This window comes from Octodon degus, unplaced genomic scaffold, assembly GCF_000260255.1.
Source record: "Octodon degus isolate 3935 unplaced genomic scaffold, OctDeg1.0 scaffold00134, whole genome shotgun sequence".
Lineage (NCBI taxonomy): Eukaryota > Metazoa > Chordata > Mammalia > Rodentia > Octodontidae > Octodon > Octodon degus.
Window position 1 is genome coordinate 4,162,594 of NW_004524710.1, and position 22,660 is coordinate 4,185,253.

Consider the following 22,660-nt stretch of genomic DNA (forward strand, 5'->3'; position numbering starts at 1 on the left):
GGGGTGGCGGTGGCGGCGGGGTGGCGGCGGCGGCGGCGGCGGCGGTGGTGGTGGCGTGGGTTACGCGGGGAGAGCGCATGGGCAGACAAACAGTACGTCCGTTTGTCCGGACGGGAGGGGTGGGTGGGCGCCATCTTCCTCTGGGCTGGCTGGAGGCTCCGCCTGCGCTGTGGCGAGCGGCGCCCCGGCCCCGGCCCGGTGTCCGACTCGGCGGCCGCGGTGTGTGTTCCCAGCCGAGGGCGCAGCGGTTCCCCTCGGGGCGTCTGGGGCTGGAGGGGCTGGCGGCCGGGCGGAAGGACGGGGAAAGGCGGGGCCGGGGCCGCGCAGCCTCCGCCGTCGCCGTCGCCGTCGCCGTTAGGGCGCCCTGTTTCCCTGCTAAACACCGACTCTCCCTCTTCCGTCAGCCTCCATGTGGTGGTGTGTGTGCGCTTCCCCGGGATCTTGACAGTGAAGAGCCCGAAGGATTCCCTAGGTATTGTTTTTCTTTGCTATGTCATCGTAGTCAGTGGCGGTAGGAGGCCGGATCCGCAGGCTTCCGAGGGGCCAAGTGGATGCAGCCGGGTCCGGGGCCAGCGGACGCTGTGGCGAGTTAGGGTGCGGCGTTTGCCCTTGGGACTGCGTGACAGAGAGGCAGGAGGTTGGGCGGTTCTGGTTAATGTGAAGGCTGATTTTGGCCGAAGGTCTGGCGACAGCATCGGATCCCACGTAGTAACTTCGGCCTGGCGCAAGAGAAAGAAGCTCTGACCCCTGGGCGTGTGTGGACAAAGGCTTTGGGCTCTAGAATCGATGCCTTCGGATGATTCCCGTTTGACGATGATGGATGTCAAAGGAAATCCTGTGCCGTGTGGATTCGTCTGCATACTGCCTTTGGTTTTTGTTTGAGCCAGCTACGTTATAAAAGGCAGATCACAATAATTTTGGACTGGGGTAGGTTATTTTTTGCAGGGGAAGTTCACACTTAGAATCTGAACACGCTGCATCCTAACTTTGGGTTTCAAGACAGAGTCGCAGTTTCTAGGAAGTAACTTTTTACCTGCTGATTATTAAAGCCAAAACCCGAATCTGAGATACCTTAAATTCAGTCTCTCCCGTTTTCCTCTCACTCTTGATTAGAAGATGGATATTTCGTATTGTTGAGTTAAAAGAGTGATTACGTGGGTGATCACTGGATAAAGACAGCAAAGTTATTTTAAATGCGCACACCCTTCACAGTTTTTACTGATCCACTTCCTTTTTTCATAGTTCTGACAGATCACTGTGTCCTTAAACCTCCACGTCGTGGAAAAAAAGTACATAGCTCGAAAAATTTTCAGGGTAGGGATTTGCTTTTGTGTTGTGTGTTTCGTTTCTTGTGCAAATGTACTGTGTTAGTCAAATTTCTGGATAATTTGAGGAAACAGCATATTGGAACTATAAAAGTACCTACGTATTTGGAAAGCTAAAGCTATTGTGTATGTGTGATTGTGGAGTGTAAGTGATACTTAGGTTAAAGAAGTTGATGCATTCGTTATATTTACCTTTTAAATATCTTAAATTGAAAATCATGAGGTTTGTACTCATGAAACTTAAAGATAGTTTTAGTTAAGGTACTTAGTGTTCAGATGTTTCTAGAATTTTTTTGTATTTGGTATAATTAACCTTGAAATGTGTCTTAATTTTGCTTTGCTTATAAATGATCTTACAATCTCAAGGTAAATACCTTTTAAATTAAAAAAATAAGCTTAAAACAGACAAAATGACAAGTCTGAATGTTGCTAAAATATTTAGCATAGGACTTGTGGAATTTTGAGGTGTGCAGGTGCACAAGTATTCCAGAGACCAATTACGGTTTTTGTTGGAAGTGTTAGGTGTGGATATTGATTAGTGAAAAAAATTAGGCTTAATTTTTTTTTCTGGTAGTGTGCAAATGTTTTTTGGATGTCGCCTGTGCAAAGTAATTTCCTGACACTTGCTGTTTTGGCTTTTCGCTAGAGTACCATGTGTTTGCACATTCAAACTATACTAATTATTATTTTGGCAGGTCTTATTTGGTAAGACTTTCTTATATATTGTTAGTTTTGGTATCCATGATGGTGTTTAGATGAAAATTTCCTCAAAAAAATACTAATAGAGTAATTAATATTGGTAATCTCAGTCTTCCATATTGATAAATTTTAACTACATTTTTACTTCTTTTATGTTATTATTTGAGTTTTTCCCGTTGAATGCAACATAGTTGGTTGAAGTGGAATAGACTTTTGGCACTTTGTCTTGGCATTATAAGTCTTTATCTCAACATTCTGTGTTTTACTTGAGGTGAATTACTGTTGTAAGAGTATCAGATAAATAATGGTGTTGAGGTTTGATATTAGGGGTATTGTAGTACTTGGTTTAGTTGTACGGGTGTCATGACATTTGCTTCTGTTTTGAGACTATTGAGTTAAAAATTAAATCCAAATGGTAGCTATTGGCTTGAGTTTATTGATTTAAAAATTTGAATTTTTATATAGTGGAATGTTGCACTTAGATGTTTTTAGTCATCATGTCATTTTCAGTGGTTGCTTTTTTAGTTTGACATGGCCTTATATTTTGAAAGGGAGGAAACTGGCAAGAGAGTTGAATGTAAGTATGAGGTAGCTGTATGGATTTTCATGGAGGGAAGTAAAGGAAGGTCTTTTTTTAAATGTGTGGTGTTTTTAAATCAACAGTTAATTGCGGAACTGGTTTTTGGAACATTTCTTTAAGTGGATGTAAAACTTCTATACATACCCAAGATGCATAGACCTTAAGAGAAGCCTCTGAGCTTTGATAAATGTATACATCCATTTATGCACATGACCACTATACTTAGAGTACATTTCTGCTATGTCTTTCTTCATGCTGTTTTCAATAAGTGAGTAGTATCATTTCAGCACTTTAAAAAATTTTTAATACTTTGCAGATGTCCTCTTAGAATTTATACTTTCTTTTTGTAGAAGGATAATGAATTTCCCCTCGGATCAAAGAAGACTATTTTGTAATGCCCATAATTGTGGATATTATATTGCTTCATTTTTGATAGGTAATTCTGAAATGAATATCCTAATCGAGTATTGAGATAATTACAGGGTTCAAAGATTAATTATATTTCATTTTCTTTCCACAGTTAAGTTGCTTTTACAGAATTAACAGGTCTCCAAGAAATAAAAAGAAAAGGTAAGACATTCAGAGCTTAAGGCTTTTCACAGAGGCTTGACAAAAATCATATGGATTAGAATATCCTGGTACTCATGGCATTTGTCCTTTATGTCTAGCCAGTGATGCACTAGTAGTAGGCACCTTATAATATGAGCAGAAATTATGTAATGACTATAGATGGCTTTTCTAAATTTGTAAATTTTACTGTGGTTGGTAAAAGACTTTAATCTCACATGTTAGTAGGATATATGTTTTAAATGAGTCTCAAAGTAGTTTGGTCTTGTTGTGAAGCAGCATTTGGCAGACTTAAAAGGAAGATTTGATATTTTTGATGTTTCTTACTGGATGGGTGATATGAAATGTTTTTCAAGGTAGTTGGTTTATTTGTTTAGATGGGAGAAAGCTTATTCTTTGTTTTCTTTAAGACTCAGATAAGATCATTACTTTTGTGAACTTGTATCTTTTCATTTTTAAATGCTGAAGGAAGCAGAAACCCAGATAATTATTAAGCTTAGTTTGGGCTAAGGTGCTTCAAAAATAAGACTTGCTATTATGTGTACCTTTTTGTCTACAGGTCATTATTGCTGTGGTTTGAGCTCAGCATGGCTGTAGTCATCCGTTTACTGGGGCTTCCTTTTATTGCGGGGCCTGTGGATATTCGTCACTTCTTCACGGGATTGACTATTCCTGATGGAGGAGTGCATATAATTGGAGGGGCTATTGGGGAGGCTTTTATTATTTTTGCAACAGATGAAGATGCAAGACGTGCCATAAGTCGCTCAGGAGGGTTTATCAAGGATTCATCTGTAGAGCTCTTTCTTAGTAGCAAGGCAGAAATGCAGAAGACTATAGAAATGAAAAGAACTGATCGCATAGGAAGAGGGCGACCTGGATCTGGGGTATCAGGGGTTGGCAGCTTATCTAATTACATTGAGGCCATGAAAGAAGATGAAAGTAATTCTGGATATGGCTCTTCAATTAACCAAAATGCTGGGTTTCATACAAATGGTACAGGACTTGATGATTTAAGGCCAAGAAAGACAAGGCCATCGAAGGCTGAGAATCCTTACTTATTTCTACGAGGTTTGCCTTACTTAGTAAATGAAGATGATGTACGTGTCTTTTTTTCTGGTTTGTGTGTGGATGGAGTAATTTTCTTAAAACATCACGATGGCCGAAATAATGGGGATGCCATAGTAAAATTTGCTTCATGTATTGATGCTTCAGGAGGTCTTAAATGCCATAGAAGTTTTATGGGTTCAAGATTTATAGAAGTAATGCAGGGCTCAGAGCAACAGTGGATTGAGTTTGGTGGAGATGGAGTTAAAAAAGGTGAAATTCCTATGAGAGCTGAAGGACATTCTCCTTCAAGAGGAGTTAATGATAGACATTTTCGAAAACGGTCTCATTCAAAATCTCCCAGAAGAACACGTTCTCGTTCCCCTGTTGGATTTTATGTTCACTTAAAAAATCTGTCCCTAAATGTTAGTAAAAGAGATTTAAGAAATTTCTTTAGAGATATTGATCTAGCTAATGAACAGATTAGATTTTTATATAAAGATGAAAAAAGAACAAGATATGCCTTTGTGACTTTTAAGACTCTGAAAGACTATAATACTGCTCTGGGTTTTCATAAGACTATTTTACAACATCGTCCAGTTCATATTGATCCAGTTTCTAAAAAACAAATGCTGAAGTTCATTGAATGTTATGAAAAGAAGAGACTGGGGTCAACAGAGAAGGAACGATCTGGACATATTTCACAAAAATACTCCCAAGAAGGCTACTTGGGCCAGAAACTTTGCATATATATAAGAAATTTTCCCTTTGATGTTACAAAAGTTGAAGTGCAAAAATTCTTTGCAGACTTTTGTCTTGCTGAGGATGACATTTACCTGCTTTATGACGACAAAGGAGTTGGTCTGGGAGAAGCATTGGTGAAATTTAAATCAGAAGAACAGGCCATGAAAGCTGAACGTTTAAACCGACGAAGATTCTTAGGGACAGAGGTATTACTAAGACTTATATCCGAGGCACAGATGCAGGAATTTGGTGTACATTTCCCCTTGCTCTCTACTGAGAAAATGCAAGCCCGTTCTCAGTCACATGATAGAGAAGACCATTCCCATTTATTTGATTCAAAAGACCTATCAGCTTACTCAGTTGACCCTTCTGAAGACCTTAGATACCAGCTAGAGGATTCGAGGCCACAGGGTAACTTCAGGCATCCCCAGGGATATATACGACAGCCTGATAGACACCCTCCAGAAGACTTCAGGCAGTCACCAGACGACTTCAGGTTCCCTCCGGAGGGCTTCAGGCGATCCCCAGAGAACTTCAGGCACCCTCGGGAGAAGCACTTCAGACGGCCTCCTGAGGAAGACTTCAGGCGCCCATGGGAGGATGACTGGAGACGGCCTCCTGAAGACTGGAGGTGGCCACTGGAGGAGGATTTCAGACAGCCCCCTGAAGAGGACTTCAGAAGGTCCCTTGAGGGAGATTTCAGGCGGCCACCAGAGGAGGAGTTCAGGCGCCCTTGGAAGGAGGACTTCAGGTGCCCTCCAGATGATGATTTCAGGCACCCCAGGGAGGAGGACTTCAGGAAGCCCCCTCAGGAGGATTTCAGGCATTCCTCTGAAGAAGACTTCAGGCGATCACCCATGGAGCATTTAAAACGGCCACCCCAGGAGCACTTCCGGCGACCACCTTCGGAACATTTCAGGAGACCACCTCCTGAGTATTTCAGGCAGCCACCCCCGGAGCACTTCCGAAGACCACCCCAGGAGCACTTCCGGCGGCCACCCCAGGAGCACTTCCGAAGACAACCCCAGGAGCACTTCAGGCGTTCCCGGGAGGATGATTTCAGGAATATGCCAGATGATGACTTCAGGGGCCCTCTGGATGAAGACTTTAGGCACCCTCCTGATGAGGACTTCAGGAATCCCCAGGAAGACTTTAGATGCCCTTCTGATGAGGACTTCAGGCAGCTCCCTGAAGAAGACCTCAGAGAAGTTCCAGAGGAGGACCTTAGACTTGCTGACAATTTCCGACCTTCTGGTGAGGATTTTAGGAGTCCACCTGAGGATTTTAGAAGTCATCGCCCTTTTGTGAATTTTGGTCGCCCAGAAGGTGGCAAGTTTGATTTTGGAAAGCGTAATGTGGGAGGTTTTCCTGAAGGTAGATTTATGCCTGATCCCAAATTAAATTGTGGTTCAGGTAGAGTAACTCCTGTTAAGATAATGAATCTTCCATTTAAAGCAAATGTAAATGAAATTTTAGACTTCTTCCATGGTTATAGAATCATACCTGATTCAGTTTCAATACAATATAATGAGCAAGGTTTACCTACAGGGGAAGCCATTGTTGCTATGATCAACTATAATGAAGCTATGGCCGCTATTAAAGATCTTAATGATAGGCCAGTTGGTCCCCGGAAGGTTAAGCTCATTTTGCTTTAGAAAGCATTTCTGAGTTCAGTTACTATCCCACAGTATTGATGCAGTAAAATGCATTTTTAGAAAAGTGTTATTTTTAAACATTTTGATTTTGACCTGTGAATAGAAAAACTGTAAATAGAATGTGAATTTGGTTCTCTTGCTTGCAAATTGCCTTTCACTTTTTTTCCCCCTAATTTAAAATTACATATGCTGTATTTTTATTTGTTAGGGTAGCAGGAACTAATTCCTTGAGTTCCTTAATTTTTGTTGCTGTTATGCATAAACCTCCAAGACTTTTAGAGTTGTATTTGGGGAAGATATATTTTATATTCACTTTTCTTTCTGTAGTCAATGCCTTTTGCTCAGACTGTATAAGGAAATGGTCAGTGGCTGATTGTCCAGGTTTGGCATTTTTATCGCTACCTGCCTGCAGAATTGATGCCCCTTTGTCTGAGATGTTGCTGTGTTAAATCTGTTAATTATAGTCAAAATGGACAGACTGTGAACTTTGAAATTTACTTATGTAAAAAGCTTAGGAAATTTAGTTTACATGTTCATAACTGCGAAATTTTATAAAAATAAAAAATTGCAACTGAATAGACTAACTTGTATTTGTATAAAAAATGGCAGCTGGGTGTAAAGTTTTTCAGCAGTACATTAAATTAAACTTATGATGGGAAGGACTGTTATGTAATAGTAATGTATAGTTGTATGGGTTCTTTTAACATTTTAGTGACTGGGTAGGATTAATACAAAATACTCAAAGCAGTAAGAGTGCAATTATAGGTGAAGGGAAACTCGGGCTTATGCTGGGAAGAATTTGACAAAATGGATACAGTTTGTTTTTATAAGAGGGATTTACTGATGAGTCCTATAACTTGTATGTTTAGTATTAGGTTCTTATGATATTTTAACATCAAAACTTTTATTCAGATGTGAAGTATAAGACCTGTGTGGCTGAATTTTTACTCATTAGTGACATCCAATACTTAATGTAGATATTCTGCAAATACTGGAAACTACTCATACTCATATAAAATTTTGCTCATATTTATGAGACATTATGTGCTAGTCACTGTAAGTGCTTTGTATGCATGATCTCAGTATATACTAATAGTAAAGGACAAACTTCTGTTTCACAAATGAGCTAATGTTAAGTTTAGAGAAGTGAAACCACTTGCCTGAAATCTTAGTTAAGTTGCAGAGGCAATTTCAACTCGAACATTCCATTTACTGTTGTTCCTGTTAATACTTTTGCTGCCTGTTATTTTCATGAATGTTTTCTTCATTCTCACTTGATCATTTAAAAAAGATAAAACTAGGGTGCTCAAACATTGTTAAAAGAAAAGGTGTCTTAGTTTTGTATACCCAAGGTTTCTCTTAGGATACATTATACTCTGGCTTCTAATTCAGAGTTATTCATTTTATCCACCATGGTTTGACTTGGACCTTCTATAGTTTGTATAGAACATACTCTTTTCCTCAAATCTTTGATCCAGAGATGTCCCACATTGCGTAAGCATAAAACGGATTTTTTTTCCTGTTTTTGAGAATGGGGCTCTTGCTAATTTGCTCACACTGGGCTCAAATGTGTGATCATTCTTTCTTAGCCTCCCAGAGTGCTGGGGTTACGGGTTTGCACTGCCGTGTCTGGCTTAAAATTGAATTTTTATTTGGTAATTTAGTCATTTAATAGGATATTGCTTAAGTAATATGATTTTTTTTAATAGTAAGTGTAAATATCTTAATTTTTGAGTGATTTAAAGAAATCTAAGAGAAGCCTACTTAATTTTTTGATAGCCAATGTCCTGCTTACTTAGTAGAATGAGTAAAATGGTATATTTGGTTCTAAAAAGCACCTCCATATGTCTCTTTAAAATAGTAAACTTGAAGAGGGAGAATGACAAGCTCTGCTATATCTGAATGAAGCACAATGAACAAAAGAAGGAGACATGATTTTTTTTTTTTTTTTTTTTTTTTTGTGGTACCAGGGATTGAACTCAGGCCCTTGCGCTTACCAGGCAAGCGTGTATTCTATTGAGGCATCTTCCTGGCCCAAAATATTTTTTTAACTTACACTTTACTCAAGGTAGAAAAATCTGAAGAAGTAGAGGAAGGGAGAAACTGGCTTTGCAGATTTTTGGGCTGAATAAAAATAAAAGTGAAATAGAAACAAAAGTGCACCCTAGCCTGGAGGCTGTAGAGCCGGCTAAGGAGAGGTGGCAAGTTAGCAAGAAGTGGTATCTGTAGTTGCTCTATGTAGATGGTTTGCTTGATTGAACTTTTGAGATATGGATGGAAGACTCAAGAAATACTTATCAGATATAGTTCATAGCAATAAAGATAAGATGAAGCTTAAAGTAATACATAATTTAAAGTGGGTGCTTGCTTCTCAGACTGGGTTGAGACGGTGTAGAATAAGAGGGCATCTACAGTAAACATATGCTCTGTTTTGATTTTAAAATTAAATGGCAGAAATACTTTATTCCAAAATATATTGTACTTAATACTTTTTACTTCATTTCAGCTAGCGTCTGCTGGTTGGAGGCCATTTTTGTGTATTTCTTTTCAACAGCTCCTTTAGTGATACTAAAGCTGGCCATGGTGGGAGTGTACACACTGTGTAAATGGTTAAATGCAGGTAGTAGGGCATGCCCTTTCTGTGATCAACTTAGAATCAGTTTATGAGCATATACAATTTTAAACACATGAAAGAGGAAGTGTATTAAATCCTCATGTGCTTGTCGTTTAGCTGAAATAATTGTTAGACTCATAAGTTTTTCTTTTACCTGCAGATATAGAAGTATATTGGTCTTTAGCTTATGCCCAGTGACATTTTGTCATAAAGCAAACATTTCTGTCTAGAATGTACTTGAAAAAACATTAGCTAGTATATAGAAAATAAACTTAATCCCATAATCGGGAGATAACAGGAGGTGAAAAACAGGAATGAATCTTACCAGTTTTTAAAGAACATTAAAAGCAGTATTTTACTTGTTACCTATTAAAGCAATAACCCTGTTGCCTCTGTCTTTGCCTTAAATGTTTATTGAGTTTTAATAGATATCACATTTACCACTTAATGTTGATTATCCTAATTTATTTTATTCCTATTTTGGAGATAAGAGATGGAGATCTATAGGCTAAGTAACCTGTTGGGTTAGTTTCCTTTTTTTTTTTTTTTTTTTTTCATCAGGGAAACTACGATTAGTTTTAATGTTTTAAAATGTGATAGTGTCTTATATGGTTACATAAGCATCTATGTAATAATTTTAACTTGACTGTCCTTCCTGGGCTATGAAGTGTAAAATATTTACCATCTGGCAACTAAAGTCTGTTCTACATAGTGAAAATTTTACATTGATGAAAATAATTCTTATTGATAGTGTTCCTTTTTTACCATAGGATATTTCTTTGAAGTGGGAAAAAAATGTTTTTCATTGCAGAATTACCTATTGATTGTTTTAGGTACTGTTTTAACTTTACAGATGAGGCAACTGCTGCTTACGTTAAATATAGTAAGCCACAAGAAAGATACTATAACCCAATCTGTTGTATTCCTTTGAACTTCAACACAAGATTTAAATACTGAGAAAGTAAAAACCAATTTCTTAAAAGTGGTAGCTTATTTATTTTAAAGTATTTTGAATATTTATAAACTGTCAACACTCTTCTCAGGAAGCAGCAGTCCATTAAAAACAACCATGAGTGGAAGTCAAAAATGCTTTCTAGGAAGTCTTTATTGTTATGTAATGAATATAGTAATTACTTTTTCCAGTTATCCCAGATGACTATAAATTTCAGTTTTTCTGTATCTGACTGGAATCCATGAAGTTACAGAAATATTAATTCTTCACCAAAAGAATCAAAAGCACCAGATACAATAAAAGGTTTGATTAAATTGTGTTATGTTATTAGGAGTATGAGTGACTATGTGCTCTTTTATTACCTAGATAGGTTGGCCAGATTTTTAGTTTTTAATAATAATCTTTCCCATAATGAGGCACCATCCCAATAAATTACTAGCTTTGTAATTTACAGCACCATATACAATGACTTACTGTGCTGGCAGTTTTGTTTTAAAACAAGTATCAAGTTGAGTGTGGCTCTTAGGCTTTAAGTATATTTATAATGCCTTATTTCCTTTATTTGAATATACTCTTGTTGAAAACAGTAAATTTACATATCAATTGAAATAATAGGGTTTTAATAAAGGTACAAAAGAAAAAAAGCTCTTAAAGTTTCATGGAATAGAATTTGTATGCAATCGGACCTATTCTGGTATTGAAAACATGGAGCCTTAATGTTGAAGAAGCTGAGAGGAATTATGAAATCTTTAGTTGTTTTCTTATTGCAACTTGGCTAAGTACAGTGCATTATGAAATGCTTTGAAGTATGTCATTTTGTTAAAAAATGAAACTTACATAAAAAGACACATACCACTAGAGAGGATGTTGAAATTATTTTAAAAAAACTTTAATTTTTGTTCAGCGTAAATTTTCTTTATTTTTGCATTTATGGTAGGATTTTATTTTGAGGCTTAACCTGTCAGGTGAATATAAAGTTTTCAAGTCATTCAAGATGAAAATGGACATTGGAAATTAAAATTAATTTTCTTCTTCTGTAAAGTCTGCCTCATCATCTTCTTCGTCTTCTACATGTTGATCCTTTCTTAATCGACAGGTAGATACCTGTTAAAAATTAACATAATTTTAAAAATAAAAAATACTAACTTAAAAATATTTTTACAGGCTTGGTATCTTTTTTTAAATGTCTATAGGAAAAGATACATAAACAAGTATTTCAGAAAAACATCAATATATAATCTATAGTAACAAATTCCCTGTGGATAATTATATTTTAAGGTTGCAAACTAGATTGTTTTTTCAAATATGTAAAATTAACCACGTGATTCCAGTTAGCTAGTTATCAGTGCTTCAGTAATAAAATATGGTCTCAGTATATTATGAATGTTAAAAATTTTTTTTTTGGTTGCAGAAAGAGTTTGAGAATCACTGAATGGCAAAAGCAGAGTATCTAAAAACACCTGATGGTTGTCATAACTATATGTGCTTTGTGTACTACTGGCAGTAGTACATCTTGTGTGCAGAACCTGGGGGGCTGCTCAGTACTATACAGGTCAGCACACTGCCCCCCGCGGGACCTGGTCCCAGTTTAGTGGAACTGAAGTTGAAAAACCCTAGGATAATTTATTCTAAAATGGTATAGAAGAGCTGGCGAGATAGCTTAGTGCACAAAGTGCCTGCTTTTACAAGTGCAGTGACCAGCATTCTGTCCCCGGCACCACATGCCGTGCCAGCCCTGCCTCCGGGCACACTGAGCTGGCCATGAGACCAGGTGTGGTGGCACACGTGTAATGCCAGCGCTGGGGTGGCTAAAAACAGGAGGATCACTATGAGTTGAAGCCGTGTAGTGAGACCCTGTATCAAGTTCCTTACCAAAAAAAAGACAAATATTAGGTAATTTAGGTAATGTTTAGTTCTAAATAGTTGTAATGTTTTATAATACTAAATTTATGGCACTTAGTGCTGAAATAATAAAATTTGGATGGGAAAAGATAAAAATTATAAAGCAGAAAATAAATGCTTAGAAGAGAATCTAAGTGTTAACTCAAATTTACCTAAATTATATTTTGATAATTCTAAATTCTGAAGGCTAGATATGAAAAGGTCGTATCTCTAGATGAGAATTTGGCATGTTATGGTTCAGGCCACCTCAAGCTTTCTGGATGTAGAAGAAATGAAAATTATTTCTAAAGAGCTATGTTCCTGGATTTAGGACTGTGAAAGTAATTTCTTTTTTAGATATAATTTCTGGATAAGGCCCATTAAGATAGTAATACTCATAACCAGCTCGACTTCATAATCTATGCTCTGTCATTACCAGATACCAAATTTCATTAGCCTTCAGTCTTTTCCACTTCTGCTTTCAAGTGTTCTGCTTAAAGGCGTAATGGGTGGGTATAGCCTAAAAGATAAGAAATAATGGAGTGCAGCTGTTTGTCATAGTGCACAAGAAGAAGGAGCCCTATTGAGTGTAAACTATATGAGATCCTATGATTGAAGGGAAACAGTTTAAATTGTACTGAGCAATTCCAAAAGCAGCAGCTCCAAGTCCTCAGTTACGATTTTTAGCTCACCTGTCCTGTTCCTGATACACCCTTAGCTGACAGCGATCTCTGAAGAGGTGACTTTGAATTTGCTTTTACAATATCTAAACGAGATGGATAATCTAGTGGATACAGAGAATTTCGGAAAACCTATTGCAAAGATAAAAGAACATTATAAGGGAGATGTCAAGTGAAATTCTACATAGCCCAAATAAATTGTTATTGGTTAAAAGTTTTAAACCCTCCACCTAAAAGGACGAAATTCCAATTATTACAGGTTGAAGAGGAGAAAAATACAAAGTCTCAAAGATGGCAAATCATGTAAGAGTAAGCTGGAGCTACTGTAATTCCTATTACGCCACGTGCCAGTTCTTTTTCCTTAAGGCAGAGTTCTCAAGTCTTAGCACTGTCCAAAGCCTAAGCATTCTGATCCTTTCCAGTGTACATTTTTCCTTTAGCTAAAACTTCAAACATAAACAAAAATTTTTATTTCCACAGTTCACTCCTCTAGATAACTGTCTTTTAAAAATGTACTTCAAAAGTATAATTTCTTTAAAAATTCTCATATATTTAGTACAGTGGTCTCGCTACATAGATCAGACTTGTAGTGATTCTTCTGTTTTCAGCCTCCCAAGCGCTGGGATTACAGGCTCACGCCACTTTTTCAGGGCGCCCAGCATGGCAAGCTGGGGATCAAACCCTGGCTGCAGTGCTCTGCCTAAGCAGGCACTTTAGTCCGCTGAGCTATCTGGCTGGCCCTGGTTAATTTGTTTCTTAATACACTACAGTTGGGCTTTTACTTTGCCCTGAAATTACTCTTGACAAAATCAACAAAATCTTGTTTTCATCTTCCCCAAATCTTTTTCTTAAGTTATCACTAAACTGTCTCATTGCTGACTGGCCTGTTTCCTCATACCTCATTTCCTACTGCTTACACCTAAAATATTTTTAAGGGTATCCCTTAAACCATTAAAAAAAAAATCTGTTCTCTGAAAGAGTTCATCCATAGTATATAATGCTTACTCTTCACCTGACCAATACTCTTATCTACTCCACATACTTTGTTCTGAAAGCCGTATATATGCTTCCAACTTTCTGTTGTAGACCAGTGTGAATAAAACTTTGAGGTGATGGTGATATTTTGTGCTGTCTAGAAAAGGTAGCTGTGCTTACATGTGGCTATTTAATACTTGAAATGGGATTCATAGAGCTGAAGAACTGATGTTTCAAGTAAATTTGCATAACCTTAAATAATTACTAGTAACTGTGTTCTCTTATTATATTGGACAATGCACCAAGAGATTCAGTTATTTATTTGGTGCAGGGTCTCTCTACACAGCTCTGACTTCAAGTGATCCTCCTGTCTCAGCCTCCCCAGTGTTGGGATTACAGGCATGTGCCACCATGCCTGGTTTTGTGGCCGACAGAGAGCATGGCATGTGGTACCAAGGATAGAACCTGGGTCCTTGCACTTGCCAGGCAGGTGCTTAGATCATGGAGCTATCTCCCCAGCTCTCAAATGTTCTTTCATTTTCCTTGTTCTGTGTTTGGTAGTTTCTAATGCCAATACCCTCAAGGATAGAGTTGTTACTTCCTTTTTTTTTTTAATGCTACTTTTTAACACACACACACACACACACACACACACACACACACACACAATATAGTCTTAGGCTCTTGTAATATAAGGAGTCCAGTTGTATCTTTGCAACTCTTCCCAACAGAAGGTGTTAATTTGCTTTTGTCCAAAGAATGCTGTTAATGTGAGCAGACTTCTTATTGGGGAAAGACAGAAACCTACACATTGGTTTGAGTCTTAGACACTTGCAGGACACAAAAGGAATCAAGGGATAACAAGCAGGGAGGTGAGACTTGTAAAATAAAGTCAGCAGGTTACTGAGGACCAAATCTTAATACTAGACATAGTACATTGGCATCCAGCTATGATATAATCATACCTGAGTCATGAATCAACTTGTATTTTGAAGGAATATATTTTTTGTTTCAACAGTCCTTTTAATACTTTTTTATTAAAGGTGAAATATATAGAAAATAGACAATACCAAACTCTTTGGCTAAAAAATTTAAATACTAAAAACCTCTTAGTGCGCAACAGATTTAAAGAAATACTTAATGGCAATAATGCGTTTTTCCAACATAATCCAAGGTCTCTCCTAGGAGTCAATGTCAAGATCTGAATATTCTTTGAAATGGTTGCACAGAAGTGATTTTTGAAGGGGAAAATGGGTCTGGCAGTACTTTTTATGTGAAGAACAAATAAGGTAAGATGGTTTGTAATATCACTAGAATGCCTTGCAAACAGTTGGCTGTCGCTGGAATAAGGATCAGTGCTTCTCAAACTGTGGACTACTGGAAGGATAGTTTCTGAGAAACCTTTATTCTCAGAATCCTTCCTTTTGAGACCTCTTAGATATAATTTTATTTCCCTTGGTTCCACCACTCTAGACTGCTCTGCTCTGCTTCTATCAATTGCTGGATGCCTGGTTCATTGAAAAAATGCTTGTGCCCTGCACTATGCTATTTAAAGTATATTACTTTCTATGCATAAAAGTATGTTCTGTGCCTGAAAGTTTTTGCAGGCATCTTCATTGTTTGAAGCTTTTTTTCTTTTATTTCCTTTTTTTGACACAAGGTTTTACCATACAGTTCAGACTGGTTGTGAGCTTGCTTGGTAGCCTGGGCTGGCCTGGAACTCATAGTGCTCTCATGCATCAGCCTCCCAAGTACTTAAATAGGTGCACAATATTTGTTTAAATGTCAGAACTCCATGGTAGGAAGTTGATATTCAAAAATGTATGTACAACATGGTCCTGAGAACTTTAAGTTTTTCATGGATCTTACCTAAAGTACCTACCTCACTGATTAAGACAGATGACAAGAGAAGTTATAAAAGGTAGTGTGACAGAAAAGACACCTGGGGCCTCTGGATGAGAAGGAAAGATCTTGAAGGAGTTTTAGTAGTGAACAAAGGCTTGTCAAGCAATGAGACTAAAAGTACTTGTGAAAGAGGCTCCAGTCTTGTAGGATAAGCAGGGGATTGCTTTTGAACCTGCCAACTCATCTAGAACAATACTAGCTTCATGTAAAAGGGATTAAAACCAGCGCTGTAGTTACATAACAATTTGACTCTGAGCTCTGCTATTAAACTATGCGACCTTTGGGAAATCTTTCAAATTCATTATCCTTCAGTTTTCTCATCCATAGAACGGAGGACAATAAGCACTTTCATTAAAATTGATGAATTATATGGCATAGCTTAGATCAGCTCAAAATAATCACTAAAGATCTATTTTATTTTACAAATGGAAGATAAAAGCTTAATAAATTTTTTTAAAACACCATGAAAAGGAGTGAAAATTAAGAACCTTAGCTTTTAAAGGGTATTTGAAGGTGACAATCATTTGTTGACAAACAAAATGTAAGTATGTATGACTGACAGACAACTCAGAATTTGGCCTTGAAACATATATACACATACTTAGGCATTAATTCAGCCATATTCTAGCCTAATTAAGTTTCTAAGGAGCTAAGGGAATACTTGGATAAAAAGGCTCAGAGGATTTGTCAGTAGTTAAAGAAGCAGAAGAATTTAGTCTTCAAAATTGTCAAATGGCAGTTGCAATGAAAATCTTACTTTTTTTTTTTTTAATTTTTAGTATAATGCTGGGGGTTGAACCAGGGTCTTTAAACTAAATAACCATCTTTTTTAAAAAATTATGGTCTCCTGCTGGGGAGATGGCTCAGTAGAATAAGCGCTTTCCTGGCAAGTGCAAGGGCCTGAGTTCAATCCCCGGTTTTGTGAAAAAAGAAAAAAAAAAGAAAGTATGGTCTCCCTGTGTGGGTAGGCTGGGATCATATTTGCGGTTCTGCCTTGGCCTCCCACAGTATTGGTACAGTATTGCAGGCCTGCACCCCATTCTGGATTCAAATTCTATCATTAATAACAGGATTCTTTTTATCACTTGAGAGTTCATAATTTTTTAAATGTTCACACTAGAGATAATATATGGGTAAAATATTTTTAAAATATTACTCATGTACCCTTTTTTTCTTTTAGAAGGTTAAGGGTAGGACATTACTTCAGATGGGCTTACTGAAAACTAGGCTTTGATACTTAATTGCACTAAGTTCTGTTTTACTTAAGTTTAGCACGAAGCAAGCCTGCATAATCCTATATTTGCATTCAACAAAAACTACATAAACCCGTTACGTACTTGTATTTAACCTCTATACACCTATATCCTCATCTACAATCTTTCCTACAAACCATCTACCTACAAAGTGAGTCTGCATAAAGCTACATTTATTGTACATCGTAATAACCAAGTTACACAAAACCAGTTGGCATCCTTGTTCTGGTATTTACTAGGTAGGTGGTCATAAGGCATTAGAGCCTCTAAGCCTGTTGCTTTTCTAAGAGTAACAGCAGGAACCTTGAGGGTAGATGCTGCTGTTGAAGGTTCCTGTGAGGATTAGGAAAACTCACATGAAGCCTTGGGCCTTGTGCATGGCATGAACACACAGTTGTTCGAATCAATAAATGTTTGTTATTTTTAGCTTACCTTAGTGGGGTTATATCACCCAGTCAAAGTGATACACTATTTTTTTCATGTAAACAGCTTCGAGAAGATTAATGTTTTTGTAGCTATAATTAGCTCTTGGGACTTCAATTATGATCAATTTGAAATTTTCAAATAATGAAAAACACAAAAATTCAGGTGCTAAAGACTATACAATTACAAAGCACAAGATATTTTTACCTGTGTTAATGCTCTTTCTCTCTCTCTTTTTTTTTTTGTAATGGGAAGGAAACTCATGACCTTGAAGTTGCCAGGTACATGCTGTGCCAGAGCTACATCCCTGGACCCATGCTCTCTTTTCAGTGTTTCTACATTAAGATAAGAATTGTGCTTAGAACAGACAGTCTTACCTCCAAGTCTTCATCTTCATCAATCTTTTGTATATTTTGGTAGGCAGCAGTGTAGACCTCTAAAGCTTTGCCATGAAATAACATTTCAATTGTGATAAATTCTGAAAATACATTCTAAAAAAACAAAGATTTGAATATAAACATTTGAATTTTATGAACTTATTAAGTTTATTCTCCACTATAGTCTGAGCATTTTGTGAAACAGTGAAGTATATCTATTTTTCTACAAGATCTTTTGCAGCAGAACTGGTAAAATACAGAGTATTTCTATATCATCACCATTCACTTCTCTTTATTTTAGTTCTTTTTGTACCTGGTAACTGATACTAGCAATAAAGAAATCTGACTAATATGTTTGTTCTTGTGTACTCAAATACCACATGTATTCCAGTTGTGATACTGGTGTTTCAGTAATACAACTGATACCAGAGAAGAGTGGACTCTGGAATGAAAAATGCATAACTGACCAACAGTGATTTCTTACTGTTTATTTAGGTAGGTCACAGAGGGCCCTGGTATACTGTTAAGCAACATTCTGCTGTGATATGGTTTTGAATTTTATATTAAGAATTTCCAAACCTAAGGATACCTCAGAGGTAGAATGGCTTCAGAGTAGGACTAATCTTCACTTTGTTAGTAACTATCTCATGGGAAACTAGTAACTAAGTGTAGAAACTGCTGGAGGAAAAGTAGAAAGGTAGGAGTCAAGGACAGTCCACAGCTCACGTGCTTTTAGTGCTCAAGAAATTAAACAGGCAAGAGAAAATGTTCTGAATCCACTAATATTAAAGTGGATTACTGTTAATATAATAATTTATATGGCTGATTGGCAAGCAAGGTATTTAAGGGTTATAGGAATGAGTAGGGAAACGACAGCCTTTCAGAGTAGAAGCTATTAAAGGAAGCAAGCAGATGTGAAAAGAATAAAGTTATGCATCTACTTCCTATCGCGCAGAAGTCACCACATAAAAAAATCACGTTTACAATGTAAGAGTTGTGCACTGTGAGAAAAACATTATTTTGGGTATAAAAATCTTTTAAAGCAGCACCTTAGGCAGAAACTAAGACTAATAAGTAGACTTGGCAATGAAAACAAAGTTTTAGGGTGACAAACCCATAAGTAATAAATTGATAAAATATGTTTACAACTCATCTCTTTAATAACAAATTACAAAAAATGTAAATTAAATAGAAATGCTGCCTAAGGAAATAAGATTACATATATGAAAAGATTCTCTGCCTCAACAGTAACGATGAAATAGTAAATTTTTAGTGTTTTTGGTTGTTACAGGGTCTCACCATGCAGCTTGGACTCATGGTGATCTTCCTGCTTTCAGTCTCCACAGTGCTGGGATTACAGGCGTGTGCCACCATGCCTGGATTCTGGCTGGCTCAGCCGGCCCTGGGGACAGGGCTGGCTCAGCATGTGGTGCTGGTGATCCAATTGGGGTCTTTGTGCTTGCCTAAGTAGGTACTTTAGTCCTCTGAGCTATCTTGCCTGCCCCAAATGGGCTATTAAAAATACTGCTAGTTGCTGTTGTTCTTGTGCTCATGGAAGGTCTAGCAGGGCAAAAGTCTTAAGAATGAGTATTGCAATTGAAAATACGCATGTTCTTTGAACCAGGAATTCCACTTTTGGCAACTTACCCCATTACTCCAAGAAAATAACTGGTCCAGCACAAAGGGTAGTATTTAAGGATGTTTAGTGATAGAATGCTGTCTATAATTGCAGAAACAGTCGAGGTGCTTGCCAATTGAGATTGGTTAAACTAATAGCCATATTGTAAAATGCCGTAAAAGCAACAAAGAGGACTGCTCTTTTTCAATGGAATGTGTCCACCATATATTAAATTTTCAAAAGATGATATACATAGTGTTGTTTTTCTTTAAAATTGCCTGGGATAATAACAGTGCCTTTTTCATAAAGTTGCTGTAAAGAGGAAATGGGTTTAGCTACAAAAAAATCTCTAGAATACTACCTGGAACTTAGTGCTAGAGATTTCTGTAATCTTTGTTACCATATTTCTTATCTATGTACATAGGAAAGAGTCTAGAGAGATACCAACCAAAATGGTAGCACTGTTTTAATAGTGGTGATATTTGTATATTTTTCCCTATGATTTTATTTAAAAATAGTGATACTGTATTAGTAATGAAAAATTAAGCCATCAAAATTTAGGTTTTTTTTGCTCATACCAGCTATATGATGCACTGAGAACTACAAATATTTATTGTAAAGAAAGAGTAAATTTAAATAAACATCCCATAATCATGGTCTAGGAGAACTAGTCTTCAGACATCAGTTCTCCCCACAATGATCTACAGAGTCAGATCCACTAGAATTATAGTTCACTTATAAAAACTGACCTGCTGATTCTAAAGGTTGAATTGTAGCAGATCCAAAATAGATTAAAGAAAACAGTAAGACTCACACAATGTAATTTGAAAACTTGCTGTATAGTAATGTTAAGGCAGTGTGCTACTGTGTAAGGTAGATCAGTGAAAGAGCATTTACCATAAGTCCACAAAGAAAAACATGTCAGTTGATTTTCTACAAGGCTGACAAGACCATTTCATGGGGAAAGAGTGGTCCTTTTCACAAATGGTGTGACAACTGAGTAGCCTAATGAAAAAAAATGAAATGTAACCTTCAAATTACACCTCATAACATTTAAATGGCTTGTAAGACCTGAAATTATAATGAAATAAAGCATAGACTCAGATTTGTAGTGATTTGCATTAAAGCAGAAATACTAAAAAAAATACATACTCATCAAATTAAAACTTGTGCTTCACATGAAATCATAAAAAATTACGTGCAGCCAACTGACAGAATGGGAGAAAGCTGCAAATCATTAATAAGGGACTGTATGTGTAGATGTATGTGTGTGTATATCTTACTATTCTAAACAACGCAGAACCGAGACAAAGGATAGCCATTTTGCAATGAGAAATAGACCTAAAAGCATTAAATAATGCAAATCAGAATCACAATGAGATACTTCTTGATACCGACTAAGTTTGGGTACAATTAAGAATTCCATTGAATAGAAAGTACTGACAATACTGTACTGACTAATACTGTAGTGATAGCCTAAACACATGACAGTGGTACATTGGCTTTGGAACAGTTTGGCAGTTCTTCAAGTAATTAATCACAGTCATATGATCCAACAATTCTAAGTACACATGCAAGAAAAATGAAAATATTTACCCCTATAAAAAGTGTTTACATCATCATTCTAACAGTGAAAATGTGGCAGTAACTCAAATGCCTGTTAACTGATGACTGGATAAAATATATCTAGGTAATCAATGCTACATTATTTGGCTACAAAAGGATGAAATACTGATGGATACCGATCTACAATGTGGATAAACCTTTAAAGCCAATGAAAGAAGCTAGTTACAAATGACCGTATATCATTTCCTTTCACATGAAATGTCTGGATAGTCCAGTTCATCGTGACAGTGATTGGTGGTTGCTTGGCCCAAGAGCCAGATAAAAGCTAAAGTGTACAAGAGTGAGGCAATGAAGAAGTTCTAGTTAGTGAAACTTGCAACATACCTGTGAGTACATCAGAAACCACAGAGTTGTATATTTGGAATTGTATCTCAGACTTTTAAAGATAAAGCTTTTTCTTTTTCCTGTCTGCTCCCTACCCCATGCAGCTGTTGGGTGACTTTCCTTTCTCAGGGGTGCGATGCTGCAAGGTAAGCAGGAAAGCGTGGATGCACTCTGCACCCCTCACAATGCAGTCCCTCCATCTCCTATTGCAGGAAATCCCTGCAGGCAGGAACGGGAGCTGGGAATTCTGCACTCACATGTTCTGTCTCATTTTTGTGCTTAACTGAGTTCAGGGAGTTGATAATGCCGGTAGAAGTAGCCAACACACATGGAGCACAAAAGTTGAGTCCAAAGATCAGGGGAAAGATGAATTTGATTGAAACAGTTTTACAGGTTCAGAAAACGGTGGAATGAGGAATTGGATTCCTCTTGCTAAGGAAGTCCTTAGAGATGGCAGTGGCATCAGGCGTACCTCTCAAATGTCCATTCTCAATTTTCAAGTTAAAGTTAATTATTTAAAAACTATTTCTCCCTAGCGCTCGAGAGAATGTTAGCTATTGTAGGACTCTGCCCTTCTCTGGTCGGAGCTTGGTAAAGGCATGTGTCTCAAGGCAGCCTCCTTAGATGTTCTTCTGGGAGTTGCGGTCTGCAGTTACACAGCAGACTGCAGAGCTGGTGACAGAACTGGGAGGTTAATGTTATGAAATCCTTTGAAACTACCATAGGATGTGAAAATAAAAATGCATATTAATATTTCATGGATTGAGAGGAAATTTGACATTTGATACATTGTGATCTATGATTTCATAAGAACTATGGGCTAAAAGAATCAGTAATTTAAGTTTTCATAAACTTAAGGTAGAAAACATTTTTCAAGTCTAAGAGTAATTTCATTACCTTGATATCCTTTATTTTCTGCTTTTCAAAATTGTCAATAGTTTCCTCCAGATGACGAGTTGTTCGGGTAACATCTGTTGAAGCTATGTGTAATTCAGCTTCTGCCTATAAAAGTATTCCCCAACCAAAAATATAAAAAATAAGAGTCAGGATCCATTTTGTTGAATTATTGGGAAATTCATTTCAGTATCTGCTTTTTGGCATAACTAAATTACTCAGTATTATAATTTGCCACATATAATAAAGTGATCTATAAGTCATGCAGAATCAACAATTTTAAATCTCTTAAGTTACATGACTCATGAATTCAAAACAAAAATCCTGTTTCTATAAAACCATTTTTTGTCACCTGATTATTTGTAAACCCTTCATTATGGCTTGCTTTTGTTTCATTGCCTACACCATTTCTCATATTATCCTTTTTCTTCTTTTTCCCTTCTTTCCCCAAAAGGAAAGATTTAATGATTAACAAATATAATCCCTCTAGTTCTCCTAGCTATTGTCAATCCATAAAATTAAAA

The 22,660-nt window shown here is 37.1% G+C and overlaps 2 protein-coding genes across 9 annotated transcripts in view; one reads left to right on the forward strand and one right to left on the reverse strand.

The window, feature by feature from the left end:
• Positions 1-2: 2 nt before the first annotated feature.
• Positions 3-8,549, forward strand: Rbm12b (RNA binding motif protein 12B). 7 transcript variants are annotated; one of them, XM_023701354.1, is made up of 5 exons: positions 3-92; positions 405-927; positions 2,921-3,040; positions 3,125-3,174; positions 3,731-8,549. In XM_023701354.1, the coding sequence occupies exon 5, from the start codon at positions 3,759-3,761 to the stop codon at positions 6,612-6,614; it is 2,856 nt and encodes a 951-aa protein (XP_023557122.1). In that variant the 5' UTR covers positions 3-92; positions 405-927; positions 2,921-3,040; positions 3,125-3,174; positions 3,731-3,758; the 3' UTR covers positions 6,615-8,549. The 7 variants fall into 7 exon arrangements, with proteins under 7 accessions (XP_023557122.1, XP_023557124.1, XP_023557121.1 ...); XM_023701356.1 differs by having other exon boundaries at positions 405-472; XM_023701353.1 differs by lacking the exon at positions 2,921-3,040.
• Positions 8,550-11,061: 2,512 nt separating this feature from the next.
• Positions 11,062-22,660, reverse strand: part of Fam92a (family with sequence similarity 92 member A) — an 18,037-nt gene continuing 6,438 nt past the window's right edge. For both annotated transcript variants that reach the window (XM_004641312.2, XM_023701357.1), the window contains 4 exons: positions 22,140-22,244; positions 17,675-17,788; positions 12,754-12,873; positions 11,062-11,284 (listed from right to left, as the gene is read on the reverse strand). In XM_004641312.2, coding sequence (XP_004641369.1) covers positions 11,201-11,284; positions 12,754-12,873; positions 17,675-17,788; positions 22,140-22,244 — 423 coding nt within the window. In that variant the 3' untranslated portion in view covers positions 11,062-11,200. The remainder of the gene's footprint in view (positions 11,285-12,753; positions 12,874-17,674; positions 17,789-22,139; positions 22,245-22,660) is intronic.

Excerpts from the sequence above, each read along its gene's own strand:
- Rbm12b (XM_023701351.1), top strand. Across the intron at positions 3,175-3,730 it reads CCAAGAAATAAAAAGAAAAG|GTCATTATTGCTGTGGTTTG; the intron begins GTAAGACATTCA and ends TTTTGTCTACAG.